We start from the raw sequence: 16007 nt of genomic DNA, 5'->3' as shown, positions 1-16007 counted from the left end.
ACCATTTTTCTGATTGGCCAGCCCAGACATCACCTCGGGTGAGGTGTACCTCTGTGTGATCTAGAGTCTGGCAAAATGCGAGCGCAACTCATGCCCCCGAGCATCCATTTCCCTCGATTCTCTCGCTTCTTCGACGACCGTTGTCCAAGAGATGAATGACTCGATTCCTTTGTCTTCTTGCGAGTCTCGGGCAATCTTTTGCGTTCCAAATTAGGTGGAGGATTCGCTGACTTGTTGCGACTGATATATGAGGCTTCCTTCGCGCTCGAGAACCGTTGAGAGGCGATTGAATGAGCCATGCTCGTTGTCGCATTCCGAATTACGACTGATGCAGTGATGAATATGCTCCTGTGAAGCTTTTTAATGCCTTTTTATGAAACAGCGACCACGATAGTGTAGTTTCTACGTTGTTCCGGCTCGATTCGATAAGCATATGATCCATATCGCTCAAAGTCACTCACAAGTCCATTTCTCAACATCGCGCGTCGTTTCTGAAGCTATCCGCATCCCACCACTGTCTAATCGTTAAACTACCACACACCACACCACAAGCCAATTTTGCATCATTTAGTAGTCGGAAAGTATCCAGATGCTACTTAAGTGCATTTTTACTTTTTTTCGTTGAATAAAATATCACCATCGGCTCTTGAGAGGGCGAAGATGTTGCATCACGACTTACACGGTCGGAGGCGTCAAAGAAGCAACACCGAATGGTGAATAGTCTATGATTCGAATCCACGTATCTCATGATCTCTCATTTAGGTGCTTCTTTCGATCTCTTCTTCTTCATTTTCGTCCATATGATGAATATTACTCTTTCATATTGGATTGACCGGCACTTATAGCAAACTACTCAATGTACGTACATTGTTCATAAGTACTTAGCCAAGCGTGAGACAGATCTGACTTGGAGTATTTGCAATTCCTCATCATTCTAAATCGGCCTTTGGTTTATTTACAAGGTTTAAGGGGGAAGAACGTCACCGTTTCGTAACCTCATCGTAGTAATATTTCCAGCCACTTCGAAGCTTCACCTTGGGCTTCATCGTCGCAATTGACGCGTTACGTCAAGTGAGGGGCAGGACGTGGCATCATGAGAGCTTGCGCCCAACTCAACAGCCTTATCGTCTGGGCACTAAATCATATGAAACTTACGCCAGCATTGGCAAATAGCTGGCTGTCTTAAGATGCGAGTCATTGACCTTGGTTTGAGAGCTGTACACTATTTTTGCTCGCCGTTATGTTAGTGGTGAGGGCGTGGTCATCAACCCGATCGTGGGCTTCTCAGGCATGGCTCGGGCCTGTCTCCAAATAGTAACACTATTGATTCGTTATGGGCCTGTTTTATCGAGATTCGGTGTTAGCTTCATCTTGGATTGTGGTAAAGGGTCGTTCACATTCTGCAATGACCTTTATCATTGATTCTACCGATACAGCTTACCGGTGAATATCGACATGACAATACTACCTCTGACATTGCGGCAGCCAATACAACCTCTACAAAGACGATTGGCATAGTAAAATAGCAACCAGAGGTACCTGAAGCAACCTAGAAAGCGCAACCACTCCCAGATGCTCCCACGAGCTTGCAGGAAGACGTTACTGTTCCGCAAAAGCCAACTGCTTTACAGGTGTAGGTTAGCATCAACACATTGGGCGAGTTCCCTCCCAAGTTGAGCATGGCAAATGACTTTGCTACTCTTCATAATATTTTGGAAGCCTCTGATGTATATTCACACACAATATCATTTACCCAGTTGTTGACCGAGACCTATGGCATCATATCGTTGGCTATGCGCATCATTACTTGCACTTATCAATTGCTATGCTGAAGCATCACATGACCCGTCTTATAGATGACAGTCCGTCTGTACAGTGCATATTCCAATTTATACTCCAAGCCATACCAATCAGAGTAAGGTGGGACACGGAACACGATCGCCCAGAATGTCCAACCGGAAGGTGCACCAGAAAAGGCCAGCGAGGCAGGACACCTATCATCATCGATAGCATCTCGATTCTGCTCCTGAAATCTTCGGTGAAGAAAAAGAAGATCTTCAGCTTGTGTGCGAACTTGGGAGATCATGTTCGTGATTTTCTGCATATAATTTCTTTGTCGAATTCTCTTGTCTCATGTTATTGAAGCTTTAGCTACCGCCATCCATCATCCTACGGTACATTTTATTGCCCCACGTCTCCTTTACTGGGCACACGGTCGTCCGATAGATCGATACTCGTTCTCGATACTTTCGTCCCTTTCGCTTCTCGAGCTTCAACGTCGCAATGGCCGACTACGCTCAGTACCACGCTCTTGGCCAGGGCGAGGTTATCGACCCCAATGATCCTAACCGAACATCTCAACCCTCTGCGCAACAGTTCCAACCGCCGATCGCTCCCTCACCTTACCAACAACAAGCATCACCATATGGAGCACCCCAGTATCTTGGAGGCCAGCAAGCGCCTCCTCCTATGACTGGCTCTCCCGCACCAGCTCCCGGATATGGTTATGCACCTCCTCAGGCTCAGGCTCCTCCAGGTCAAGATCCTCCGTCACAAGATGCTACACTGGCTGCTCAGCTTGGTGGAATGAACTTGGGAGATGGACACGGCACAGCGAGAAGGAAGAAGAAGGATCGTCATGCATACCATACCGTTGAACCTACTGGCTCCTCACAAGCCTTCAATGGCATGCCTCCCCAGGGAACCTCGGCTACACAGTTCCTTGACAGCGTCCCTGGCGGTCCCGGTTTTGGAGGTCAATTTGGAAGCCCCCAGGGAACCCCTCAGATGCAAAGCCAGAGCCAATTTAGTGCGCCAGTTAACCCAGCATTTGGTCCTGGTCCTGTTGCTGGAACACCTGGTGTCGGCGAGGGCCTCGGTACAGCCTCAGTGTCTACCAGCGGACCCAAGGGAGTGTCACCTGACGACATGCCCAGCGTACCGGCCTCGCGAGATGCTATCCAGCAGTACTACCTCAAGAACGTGTACCCCACCTTCGAACGACATGTCCCTCCTCCCTCGACCGTTTCGTTTGTTGCCTACGACCAGGGCAACTCGTCACCGAAATACACTCGACTCACACTCAACAACATCCCCACTACTCAGGACGCTCTGCAGGCTACAGGCCTTTCTCTGGGACTCTTGCTGCAGCCACTAGCTCCTCTGCAGGCTGGAGAAGCCGAAATTCCTGTCCTCGACTTTGGTGAAGCTGGACCCCCACGATGCAGACGATGCCGAGCTTATATGAACCCCTTTATGATGTTCCGTTCAGGTGGAAACAAGTTTGTCTGCAACCTCTGCGCATACCCCAACGACACTCCCCCCGAATATTTCTCTGCGACCAATCCACAAGGTGTCCGAGTTGATCGTGACACTCGACCCGAGCTTCACCAAGGAACTGTAGAGTTTGTGGTGCCTAAAGAGTACTGGACCAGGGAGCCCGTGGGATTGCGATGGTTGTTCCTTATCGATGTAACCCAAGAATCTTACAACAAGGGTTATGTCGAGGCTTTCTGTGAGGGTATCCGCGTTGCTCTATATGGTGGTGAAGATCAAGAGTTGGATGAGAATGGAGAGCCGAAACGTAGGATACCAGAAGGCGCCAAGGTTGGATTTGTCACGTACGACAAGGACATTCACTTTTACAATGTCAACGTGAGTTGAAAATGATGCTTGTACTGCCACTTTCACTAACAGTCTACAGCCTGCCCTGGATCAAGCTCAGATGATGATCATGCCTGATCTTGAGGATCCCTTTGTGCCCCTGAGCGAGGGACTCTTTGTCGACCCATATGAATCTAAGGATGTGATCACGTCTCTGCTTACTAGGCTTCCGGATATGTTCTCTACCATCAAAAACCCCGAGCCCGCCCTTCTCGCCGCCCTGAACTCAGCACTTGCCGCCCTCGAGGCGACGGGAGGCAAGGTTGTGGCATCTTGCTCTGCGCTGCCAACCTGGGGCCCTGGTCGTCTCTTCATGCGTGACAATGGTAATCACCCTGGAGGTGAAATCGATAAGAAGCTCTACACAACTGAGCACCCGGCCTGGAAGAAGGTTGCCGAGAAGATGGCTGCTTCCGGTGTCGGTGCTGATTTCTTCCTTGCTGCTCCTTCAGGTGGTTATCTTGATATTGCGACTATTGGTAGGCACAGTCCCCCAAAGTGTCATAAACTCATGCTAATCTCATTTTGCTTAGGTCATGTTTCCTCAACCACTGGCGGAGAGACCTTTTACTACCCTAACTTCATCGCTGCGAGGGATAGCCGAAAGTTATCACTCGAGATCTCACACGCCGTGACTAGAGAGACTGGTTTCCAAGCTCTTATGAAGGTCCGATGCTCTAACGGTCTCCAAGTCTCGGGCTACCATGGCAACTTTATCCAACACACCTTTGGCGCTGACTTGGAAATTGGCGTCATTGATGCTGATAAGGCAATGGGTGTCAGCTTTAGTTACGATGGCAAGCTGGATCCCAAGCTTGATGCTCACTTCCAGTCTGCCCTCCTCTATACAACGGCTTCAGGCGAACGCCGCGTGCGATGTTCAAATGTTATTGCTAGCGTTACGGAAACCTCCAAGGAATCGGGTGCGCGTGAACAGGGTATTCGTGAGTGCCTCAAGTTTGTTGATCAAGACGCTGTCATTGGTATGCTGGCCAAGGAAGCCAGCACGAAATTGGCGACTACATCAAGTAACCTCAAGGATATCCGTCACTGGCTGAGTGAGAAGGCTATTGACGTCCTTGCTTGCTATCGAAAACATGCCGCTCAACAGCATCCTCCAGGACAGCTTGTCATGCCTGAGCGATTGAAGGAGTACTGCATGTACCTTCTTGGTCTCCTCAAGTGCCGAGCACTTAAGGGAGGTGTCGAGAACTCAGACCGCAGAGTCCATGAGATGCGAATGCTTCGTTCTATGGGTGCTCTCGAGCTGAGCCTGTATCTGTACCCCCGAATGATTCCTATCCATAACCTCGCACCTGAAGAGGGCTTCGCCGACCCCGAGACAGGCCATCTCAAGATGCCACCTGCGATCCGCACATCATTCTCACGAGTTGAGCCTGGTGGTGTGTATCTGGTTGACAATGGCCAACAGTGCCTCCTTTGGTTCCACTCACAGACTTCTCCTAACCTCATTTCTGATCTGTTTGGTGAAGACAAGGACTCTCTCAAGAGTCTTGACCCCTACACATCAGCCCTTCCCTTACTTGAGACTCACCTCAACGCTCAAGTCCGCAACATTATCGAGTTCCTCCGAACGATGCGCGGTTCAAAGGGTCTCACCATCCAGCTCGCTCGACAAGGCATTGATGGTGCCGAGTTTGATTTTGCCCGTATGCTCGTGGAGGACCGCAACAATGAGGCTCAGAGTTACGTGGATTGGCTGGTACACATTCACAAGGGTGTTCAGTTAGAGGCAAGTTCTATCTAATCATGATTTGTTAACAGAAAGGTTCTAACATGCGTTTTAGTTGAGCGGACAACGTAAGAAGGAGGGCGAGGAGCACACAGCGGCAAGCTTGTCAAACTTTGCAGGTTTAAGACCAGCTTATTGGTAGTTGAAAAAGTCCAGCAGCTTAATAGAATCGGATCTTGATAACAGCGGTCGTTTATCTTATGGAGTAATGTAACAGAAACAAAAGACTTTGGTGGGAGAGACAGGATGAGAGGACGGATGATGATTTGGTTAACAGGTAGCGGGTAGCACGAACACACCGACACATTATCATCGGGTCCATCCCAGTCTTGTCATTGATACTGTCCTTTCTGTCTGTTGTTGCACGATACATGTGTCCATCCATAGCATGGGAGACACTCAAGTATACAGCTTACACCGCAACATTATATTCATGCTTGTCTTTAATCTTGCAAAGACAACAAGGCTGGCTGTGTTTCTCCCTTGCAGGAAAAGACACTCTGTTGTCACCTCGCCATTGTCTTTTTCAGGCGGTCAGTCAGATTTTTGTGTTACTGCATCTCGCCTCTTTGCATGACTCTCCTCTGCATGACTCCTCTGAAACAAAACTCTCCCACACTTTACAGTTTTTCTCTTTGTTATTATCACAGTCTATCCTTACTTTCTGTGTATGCCCCCTTCACCGTTCTTTGCGCCTCGTGGAAAAGGGTCTGCGATGTAACATGATGTTGATGTCGTGTAATGGTGTCGCAATCGAGATTTGTGCAACAGTCCGAGAGAGGGAGCAACGTTTATTTGACAAAATTTTGGGTACAAGATTTGAAGAGGCGGTGGAGAAGGGAGCACAGAGATTGCGGTGCATACAGCTGTAGACAACATGCTACAAGCCCATGGGGAAGTATAAGGCACTCACTGTACGTACGTGTTGTATGTAACTCGAAACCCTTGCTTGCGATGTCTCGTCTTATTCATCAGATAGGTTCTCTGCGGGATATGATCTGCCGCTAGTAAAGTCCCCATGATCGTCGACGTGCATTTGCGTCTGCATCTGCTGCAGTTGTCCAAGTTGAGTGTAGTCTTCTTTCCCCTGCGGCCATCCGCGTCTAAAGGTCCACCTGTCGTTACACGCGAGGCTGAACTTCAAGCGCTGTATGATATACGTATATATCTTTGATCAATGAGTTGTCGGGGTTTGACCCAGGGGGGTGCGTTATCTTGCATTGGTAGTTTGATGATCGAGTTGAAGATCACTGCTGAATCCTCGATTACCCCTTCAGAAGATATCTTCCTGACATCGGTAGTCAGCCTCATATGATTCATGGTTAGGTAGTTATGACCTATCAGGTTGACTCGTATGTTTAAAAGTCATCAAATCTTCTGAGCCATGTCAGATCAAGTTTCTGCCTTCACATAAACATCCAAGGAAACTTAAGAGAAGCAAGTCCGAACAAGTCTAAACTGAATACTCAGCCCTGGCATTTGTTTCGTTTAGAAAAGTACGTATCGATCCTCCGGCTGCTTCGGGGGTACCCGCATGCACGTTGTGACTACAGTGCAAGCCGGGGTTCAACTACGTTCAAAGAGAGCTGATAGGTGGGTCATATTAGACAAATAGTCTTGCGTAAATCACCTTGTTTAGTTGAAACGGAAGGGATTCAGCAAGGGATTGTTTCTTCCAATGAACCCTAGTATTCAGATATCGCCTCGGAATTGCTGTCCTGCCTTCTAAGTTCTCAGTGCTTGAGGACCGATAGGATGCTCACATCTCAGCCTGACTGGGGTCTCGGCCGAGTTCATCGCACATCAAACCCTCAAGCGACATTGTAGATCGAGGCTGTGAAACGGCATGCAGTGCTTCCGTGTGCAACATGAGATAACAACAAGATTCCTTAACCAGCTGAGCTAAATATATATGTGACACACCCAACGCCGATACCATCATTTATTCGTCGTGATACAGGAGCCTGACAGGGTCACTTGTAGATCGGGAATCAATAAGGCGCCAAACACAAACCCCAAACACCAAGAAAAAGAAATTCCTTGTCAACTGACCACAATCAACAATAGCAAAGAACCAACATGACTCCCGTAACACTGCGTTTGTCCTGACTTCGTCTGGTCTCTGTCCCGTAGATTCCCCATCCATTGCATTGCCTCATAATTGGCCTTGGACAATTGTTCGTCGAGGTTGGTATCATAGTTGCCCTAAGCGCTCGCTGACTTTTCGTCGTTTCTCGGTTGACCGCCAGAATGCGGGAAAGTGCAGTTGAAATATAAAAAAAAAAAAAAGAATTAAAAAAAAAAAAAAGAAACGTTTCGCAAGGGTCCCGCCAGGTCGGTCGGCCTCAAAAAATGACTAACTCTTAGAGTCATCATAGGCTCGTCTTCCTGAGACAAGTTTTTCTTTGTCGACAGACCCGACTCAAGATCTCCGCTGGTACGGCTCTCGGGTTGGCAAGCCGTGTTCTGGAATCTGTCTCAGATTGATACAAACTAAATCATGTTGTAATCATGTTAAGTCCGTATCGTGGGTCAGGCTGTCGCAGAACTCGGTCAACCTCACTCGCACTAAAGACGTGCTCGAAAATTTCACGATCAGCGGGAGCGTTACTGTGGCCTTTGCTCGATCCGGACGAGCTGGAGGATCCAGTCCTAGATTTGCCCTTGTTCTCCTTCTTGGTAATCTCGTCCATGATGTGGCGCATTGTGCTTTGTAGGGGGTCTTCAAAGACAAAGACAACGTATGCAAACTGTCCTCGAAGGTCGGGGTCGAAAAGCAGTACATCCCGCCAGAGCTCTGCCAGCTCTTGGGGAGGATTGCGGTAGCCATTGCCTAAGCCAAAATCCCCAATGACAACACGGTCATATCCGTTGTAAAGACAGATACGGAGAGCTCCGCGAAGCTTATCACGAGTCATCTCACGTTCCTCTGCAAAAGAGTACTTGAGTCCGTTGTCTTTGAGTTTGGGCCATCGGGTTGGTGGTACCGACACGACGGGTAGGTCAAACCAGCTCTCCAGCCTGTCGTAGCGGTCATGTGGTCCACGGCAAACCACAACAGCATCAGATAAGATGCCACCCTGTGATGGGATCGGGTAGTTGTTGGGTTCCGGCGAGTTCGGCCATGGCGTGTTCAATGTGGCTGAGAGGTTACTTCGCCGGCATAGCTTCTCCTCATATCCGACGCATCCAGTTTCCCAGTCACCTCCGGGCCTCCGTTCATTCGCAGCGCATATGAACGGAATCCGCACACGAGGACCTCCCATAGCCTCGCTTTGTTGTGTATCCATGGCTGCATATGTCAATGCCTTCATGACTGGGTCTCCCACTTCGATTCTAAAGGAGGGTGGCCGAGTCGTAGGCTTCTGACGCTGGATGGCGAGTTGCATGATGGGCTGTCTATAGAGGTAGGAGTATGGTGGGAAAACTTCGCCATAGTTCTTTTTGACAAGTGGAATGAAATTTCTCTTGGTATCAGCTGCGACCTCTGAAGGCCGCACCCGGCTGGATCTTGGAGGAGCCATGATGAAGGTGTTGGATGTGTGAGCAAGCAGTATGGACTTGTACTGCTTTAAACAAGCTTGTAGTCAGGGCGCTATCAAAACAATGACGCCAATAGTGAGAGAATAAGTGCCAAGTTTGAGATGCCTAGCTTGATGAGGAAGAGTAGTGAAAGTGAGTGGCAGTGGGTTGATGAGGTCTGAAGGGCTGGGAATAAGGACTACGATGGAGGGCAGTAAGGTCTTATATGGACACTCGGCCGTGAGTCTGAAGAAACAACACGGCGGAGGAATCTGTCACCGGACATGATCCAAGGACTCACATTCTGGTTGACTGGCTTCTCTGGGACAAGCGAGTGAGGGAGGGATGGGCACTGGGCTGTGTGACCCAACATGTGCAAGATCTGAACCACTTGTTTAGAACAGACTCGGCCTGAGGCGAGGCAACAAGCCAAAGAATGAGCAGAAGAAAAACAGACCAGCATCACTTTATGGGTACGGCAAGACTTGGGTGCCAAAAACGGGGACGTTTCGCTTGACGACATGTCCTAGCAGGCATATAGGTCTTGTACAGACGAGTTTAGGATGTACGAGCTGCAAATGGTACAGGGCAGCTCGAAAAAGCAAATGCAGGGCCAGACGAATCAAGACAAGCCATAAGAAGGGACAAGAAAAGGGCCCATCAGAAGGCTCAGGGACTGAGAACCACGTATCGTAGTCGACCGGGGATCTGTGCCGTACCAGATCGCATCCCACCATCACAGGCGTACAGTGCAGTAGGGGCACCGACATCCAAGTTGACGGAACCAGGGTGGGCTACACTGAGCCTCCAATATCGGGAACCGTGGAGCATCTGCAAGATCTCACGGGGACACAGGCGGCGCCGCCATCTCAAGACGGAGGTAGCAACCACGTTGGTTGGGCTGTTTGACGACAAGGACCATAGAGGAGGATGATCTTTATCGGCGAGCCTGAGACACAACTGGCCGGGACATTGTTGCGAATCAAGATCTGTGGCACCCTTTCATCTCGCCTGGTGGAAGCTTGTGTCCAAGCGGATACCCAGGGCGGTGGACCAAAACCAACTTGTGAGAGAAAGAGACAAGAAAAGAGGGTGAAGTGTGGATGTGATTGTGATTGTGGGGTGATTTGTGACGACGAGGCTCAACTAAGCTATGGGGGCCCGAGAAAATGGAAGAGCGAAGAAAAGGGTACGGAGTAGTAGTCTAGTATTGGCATGGGTATCGGAGAAGTGACTGACGGCATCGACAAGGTCGATTCATGCATTCATTGATCATGGGCGGGCGGATATGGTATCCCAGCTAGCCTCGTCAAGTACATAGGTACTGTACCTACAGTACATACAGCCAGTTCTGTAAGATAGGGAATCCCACATGCTGGGGCGGAAGCTGTGCAGAGTGCGCAATCGATCGGTTCAAGATGTGAGACATGGAAAACCGCATAAAACCCAGTCACGATGCCTGGGCTGAGACAGGGTTGGTACCGGGGCAAGATGCTACTGTATGCTACCTAGAGTGCGGGAGGTTGCGGTGTGGGCTGCTTGCTTTTTCTTGGACCGAATGATGTCGGGATCTGTCTCTTGTTTTGGTGTGAGGAAATTCGGTGAGTTCGCATGTTGGCTTCGAACTAGTCGAGAGAAACACGCTTGTTTCGATTGGGTGGGTTGCTGTCCTGCTGTGTGTCTCGTGAGAAGTGCGGTTGTAGAGGGTGAGTGGACGCAATATCTGATTGGAGTATTGACGAGAACATGGTCGCTGACGTTTGTTTGATACGGTATTCTGATTACAGGCGGTGATGGACCGTGGGCTGAGTGAGATCTCAAAGTGGGTGCATGGTGCATTGTAATCGAGGTTGTTGAGGTGAAAGAGAACTCAAGAGAAGAGAATATGTCTTGAGCTGGAGATGAAACTATAGTAAGGTATCCCTGAAACCGATGTGGAAAGGAAGGGGCTCTGTCTGATATCTGATATCCATCCCTTTCCAAATTCCATGTACAGTATGTCCCTTGTCCCTTCCTTTTCCATTCCAGCTGAGAATCTATTTTTGCCTTCCCCAGTTGGCAGTTGCTTTGTCGATGTGACGAAATGAGGTAGCTCTAGCTTAATTAGCTTCAAGCAAGGAAAGCGCGTCCCGGTAGACTGGCTCGGGTCGTGCACCTGCACCTGCACCTGCCTGAACAACGATGCGCACACCAGGGACTAGCCTAGCGACCCAGCAATTTGGTGAGTGTGCGGTGCGTGCGTGAGGTACCGTCTCGCTGGTAAGGTAATAGATGATAAGGTGAAAATCACATCAAACAAACAAACAACCCTAACCTAAACCGTTCCAAGGAACCTCGACACACGCACCAATACCTAGAGCTACAGAGCTCCTAGAATAGGTACCTCCTACCTAAGGCCCATACCTAAGGCGTCTCGACTGTTGCAGCCAGCCACTCTGAGTTGGTCAGCATGACATCGACACCTCGACGGGTCATCCCCCGATCTCAGCTCGAGCTCGTCCCAGCAAAATGGAGATCCGATGCGGTACATCTCTCTTAAGGGCCCGCCGCTTGACCAGAACGGGAGCCCAAATTCGAGCCGGCCATTCTCATTGGACTCTGCTTTCGTATTCAATCGATAGTACCTGACGGCAAGGCGATTAGGTTACCCTAGACCAGCCCATGATATTTCCAAAATTTCTCCGCAGCCAACCATTCTTCCATCGAAACTTGGTATCCCTTGCGTTGGACTCCACGACACTACTTCAGCCCATCTCACTCACCGACAAAAGGCGTAATTATTTCTCCATCATTACGCGCATGTTTCCGATTTGAGGCGGACCTGATTCCCAACATAGAAAATTTGGGCTCAATGATTGGGTGTTGAAGATAGGCACTCCCCAGACTTAGCTTCTGTTGCTTATATCTTAGAGCAACCAACTGACTCGTCATCTATCACAATGAGAGCGTTTCGTGCATCGAGAGTGCCAATATTAGGAAAACCATGGCCCCAAATAAGACCGTATGCGGTCAAGGTCCCTGGCGAGTGCCAGAAAGACATCAAAACTGTGGCTGAGCTTAAAGCTTGGGGCCCAACGTCCCGTGTGCCTGATGTCGAGGTTTGCGGATGGGTCAGATCAGTGCGGAAGAGCTCAGGGGTACGCTTCATCGATATCACCGATGGATCGTCTATGCGACCTGTTCAGGTGGTCGTGGACAAGAATCTAGCCACAGAGTATGTAGGCCTTGAATCACACATATTGATATCGAACTGACTTGTCCATAGTATGCGTCCGGGCGCAGCTGTCCGCCTAAAAGGAACATGGGTTGATGAGAGCAGAAAAAAATCTTACATTGAGGAGATATCTCAGGCCTCAAGTGAGGACGAGACGTCAACAGGCTCAGAACAGCCTGAGCTCAAAGTCTCAGAGGTGGAGGTTCTCGGAGGCTCTGACCCTATGGTACGTTATCAAAAGCATCTGGATATCACGGATTAGGCCTATTCTTACACATATCTAGACCTACCCGATCCAGAACAAATATCAGACCCCTGAAAGTCTTCGCACCATCTCACATCTGCGGCCAAGAACGCCTCTGAACTCAACAATGCTACGATTCCGATCAGATTCCACCGCCATGCTCACACAGTTCTTCTTCCGTGAGAGATTTCAGCAAACGCACCCTCCTATCATAACTTCCTCTGATTGCGAGGGTGCTGGAGAAGCATTTGCTGTCAAAGCATCTTCTCCTGACGAGTTCTTCCGTGATCCCAAGTATCTGACTGTCTCTTCTCAGCTCCACCTTGAGGCTCTCGCTCAAGCACTCGGTAACGTCTGGACCTTATCCCCGACCTTTCGTGCTGAGCAGAGTGATACATCGAGGCACCTCAGCGAGTTCTACATGCTCGAGGCTGAGATGAGCTTCGTTGATAACATGGAGGAAGTCATGAACCTAGCACAGCGCATGCTGAACTCAATGGCCAGCGGGCTGAAGGAGCTCAACGCTGCTAAGGAGCTTGAGCAGAACCGATTTGACTCGAAGGAACCTTCTGAGCGCCTCGCATTCAACGACCTTATTGACCAAAAACAACTGGATCGTCGATGGCGAGGCATGCTCACCACTAAGACGTGGCCTCGAATTACGTACAGTGAGGCCCTTGAGATTCTCAAGCCTATTGCCGACCAATTTGAGCACAAGCCTACATGGGGTTCTGGTCTGCAATCGGAACATGAGAAGTACCTCGCTGAGAAGATCGGTTACGACAAGGTCACGGATGCATACCTTCCAATCTTCATAACACAGTATCCGCGGGATATTAAGGCATTCTACATGCGCCAGTCTTCCTCGTCTCCGGCCTCAGGTCTGACAGTAGACTGTTTTGACCTCTTGGTTCCTCACTTGGGTGAACTGGCTGGCGGCTCTATGCGTGAGCACCGTCTGCCTCAACTCGAGGAGAACATGCGGGCCCTTGGTCTAGAAGTTCCCAGCAAGCGTTCCGACAAGGGCAAGGAGCTGGCCTGGTATCTCGACCTGCGTCGCTGGGGCTGTCCCCCTCACGGTGGCTTCGGACTTGGTTTCGACCGACTTCTGAGCTACCTCACTGGCGTGCCCAACGTCCGTGATGTCGTCCCCTTTCCACGCCACTACCATCGATGCGACTGCTAAGCGCTGATTCGGACTTGCACATCTCCTCTCATTTTCATTACATCGGCCGCCCAAAGATGGCCTTCACCGTCTTTCCATGCCCAACAGGACATTCTCGTTAATGCCTGCCTACCTTGGATAGCCCTCCGCCCTGAGAGATACTTTCGTTTCAGCGAGCAATCTGATACTATGTCTTTTTGCCGTGACACGTTGCGCACACCAAAGCAAGCGACACTTGTGTATCCCATCAGGACAAACGGTCACGAGATATGCACCGTCTCCTCTTTCCCGTGGGAACATGCATGGACCGCGAGTACTGTGTGACACAGCGATGGGCTCTCAGGGTATCTCAGTCGTGTGAGCTGGATGCGGTGAAGAGGAGCTCCTGAGTTGACTCGGATGAGTGCATGCAGTGTTTGCACGATCTAGGTTTGCTGCGCGGGGAGAGCGCTGGATCTTCCGATGGCGAGGACGAGGACGAGGGTGGGATCTAATTGAGATCGAGACAAGGAGCTGGGGTCTTTCGGATCTTTGATTCATGTTTATATCGTCGTATCTGAGGGACTGTGTATTACTTCTGTACATTATATATCACTACTGTGATGAATCGGTCACGACATGATAAGCCAAAACTTAGAAAAAGTATACAGGTTCCTGTTGCTTCTACTTGAGCTAAACTTGTCGTGAATACTGGCGATGGAAGCATGCTTGTGTATACTAGGTACTCTCTCGTTGTTGTCTTTCAGTTTCTCTGCGGTCGTGGAACTATTGACGGAGGTGATGTGACCAATGCTACATTAATTTCACCTGCTTGTAACGTCTGATAGTCTTCGTAACGCGTAGCAGCTTACTTTTTATTCTTGGGGGAACACCCCTAGTGTCTTTCTGGGCAGGTCTATATACAATTGCTGCCTTGTATGTGCCGTGCCATAGTGCTCAAAGAACTCGTTATGCCAAGAGATTACGTACAAGTCGTTCATACTTTATTCACAATGGATCTTGACTTCTGTTAACAGCGGCCATTGCCTAGTTGCATGTGGTCACGGTACCTTCCGGCGCATAGTTCGACTTGGGTTCGAGAAGATTTGGCTGGTAAATAACATGCTTCCTGGATGTACAAGTGCGAACGTTATATCGTACCTGTGACGATCACATATTTTCCCCCGTTTAATCTTGTGGTAATGGAAATAACTGGGAAGGCTCTCCTTATCAAGAACAACATTGGACGAGCACGAACATCAAGACACTCCCGACCATTCTTTAGGTATATGCTATGGGTACAACTAAAACCCATAATGGATTTATTTCAATAGAGTCAATTTGGCATGACCAGATACTCACCAAGTTGCTCTGTTACAACCTCAACTTCACCTACAACCTACCTACCCTAAAGTCATCATGAGAACCACGACTGGTCCAGTTCAACACCAAGACATGAATAGATTTCCCCGCCAATTGTCTGTAACGGCAATTCCCACATGTTTCTGGTATTAGTTTCAGGCTCGTAGCATTGCAAGAGACCACGTATCGTAATTCGAACAACCCATCAATTAGAAGGCACTCCTCCGGAAGTACGGCCCCCATCAACCAGGGGTTGGAGAAGGAATCTGGATAAACGGCAACAGAGGCAGCGATAGCGCCAAACAGAAATCTAATAGACCGAAACTCCGCCACCACGAAATCCAAGTGGTGAAATACATACCTCGCGAGAGCCAGCCAACGGCTGAGGTGTCATCCACCAGTCGTATCGCTTGTTTGCAAACCCGCGTTTCATGGGACGGCTTTGACGGCACGGAGCAGGGCATACCACCGAATGGGGAGTGGGAGGGTGGCTAGCGGTGGAAATAAAGTAGAGGGCTTTTACCAACATTGGCAGTTGGTGATAATAAGCATATCTGTCCATCTTGCGGCGCATGCCATCATCCCGCGGCACAGCGACCCAGAGATCGTGCCGACGCAGCCGTTATTGGGGGGTGTCTAATAAGAAGTCGTCAGTCAAGCGAACGGGTTATTTCCGCAGCTTTACCATCTTTATCTACCACCTACGGATACTGCAGATGGATAAAACGGCAACGCTCGGTGTAATAGCAATAATTTTACCTATCATCGTTGATATCAATGGGACATGTAGAGAGAAAAATAGAAGGAAATAACGGGTCTTGGAACAACAGACTCGGCCGTGCCAAGCACCGAAACTTTCGGCCCTTTATTGCCGTTGGTCGTATTCAGTGACGGAATGGAACTTGTTTCCAGAAGCCGCCCTGATTTAGAAGCAGATACAACGTCCACCGTAAACTCAAGACGTAAAAATGGTTCTCTAGGTGCCCTGTATTTCACTCTTCAGACAAATCGGTTATAACGGCGTCGCTGGTGCGGCGTCTCTTTATTGACTATCTCCGGTTTTGCCGGGTCCCGCGTAATCTTGGCTCTTTTGGACGTCTCATGT

At 49.4% G+C, this 16007-nt stretch overlaps 3 protein-coding genes across 3 annotated transcripts; 2 read left to right on the top strand and 1 right to left on the bottom strand.

Annotated features, from left to right (window-relative positions):
* Nucleotides 1-1969: 1969 nt before the first annotated feature.
* Nucleotides 1970-5492, top strand: FOBCDRAFT_229962 (uncharacterized protein). Its single transcript, XM_059609821.1, has 3 exons — nucleotides 1970-3654; nucleotides 3704-4142; nucleotides 4197-5492. Exons 1-3 carry the CDS (start codon nucleotides 2284-2286, stop codon nucleotides 5429-5431), a joined length of 3045 nt encoding a protein of 1014 aa, XP_059465645.1. The 5' UTR covers nucleotides 1970-2283; the 3' UTR covers nucleotides 5432-5492.
* A 2422-nt stretch (nucleotides 5493-7914) lies between these two features.
* FOBCDRAFT_205473 (uncharacterized protein) lies at nucleotides 7915-8940 on the bottom strand (the record flags this gene model as incomplete). Its single annotated transcript, XM_054706551.1, has 1 exon — nucleotides 7915-8940. The coding sequence occupies one exon, from the start codon at nucleotides 8938-8940 to the stop codon at nucleotides 7915-7917; it is 1026 nt and encodes a 341-aa protein (XP_054562526.1).
* A 2937-nt stretch (nucleotides 8941-11877) lies between these two features.
* FOBCDRAFT_297438 (uncharacterized protein) lies at nucleotides 11878-13636 on the top strand (the record flags this gene model as incomplete). The annotated part of the gene is made up of 3 exons (XM_031188030.3): nucleotides 11878-12152; nucleotides 12204-12378; nucleotides 12437-13636. 3 exons carry the CDS (start codon nucleotides 11878-11880, stop codon nucleotides 13580-13582), a joined length of 1596 nt encoding a protein of 531 aa, XP_031035295.2. The 3' UTR covers nucleotides 13583-13636.
* Between the last annotated feature and the right edge of the window lie 2371 nt (nucleotides 13637-16007).

This window comes from Fusarium oxysporum, chromosome VIII (assembly GCF_013085055.1).
Source record: "Fusarium oxysporum Fo47 chromosome VIII, complete sequence".
In the NCBI taxonomy this organism is placed as follows: Eukaryota; Fungi; Ascomycota; class Sordariomycetes; order Hypocreales; family Nectriaceae; genus Fusarium; species Fusarium oxysporum.
This window is presented reverse-complemented; position numbering and strand designations above follow the sequence as displayed.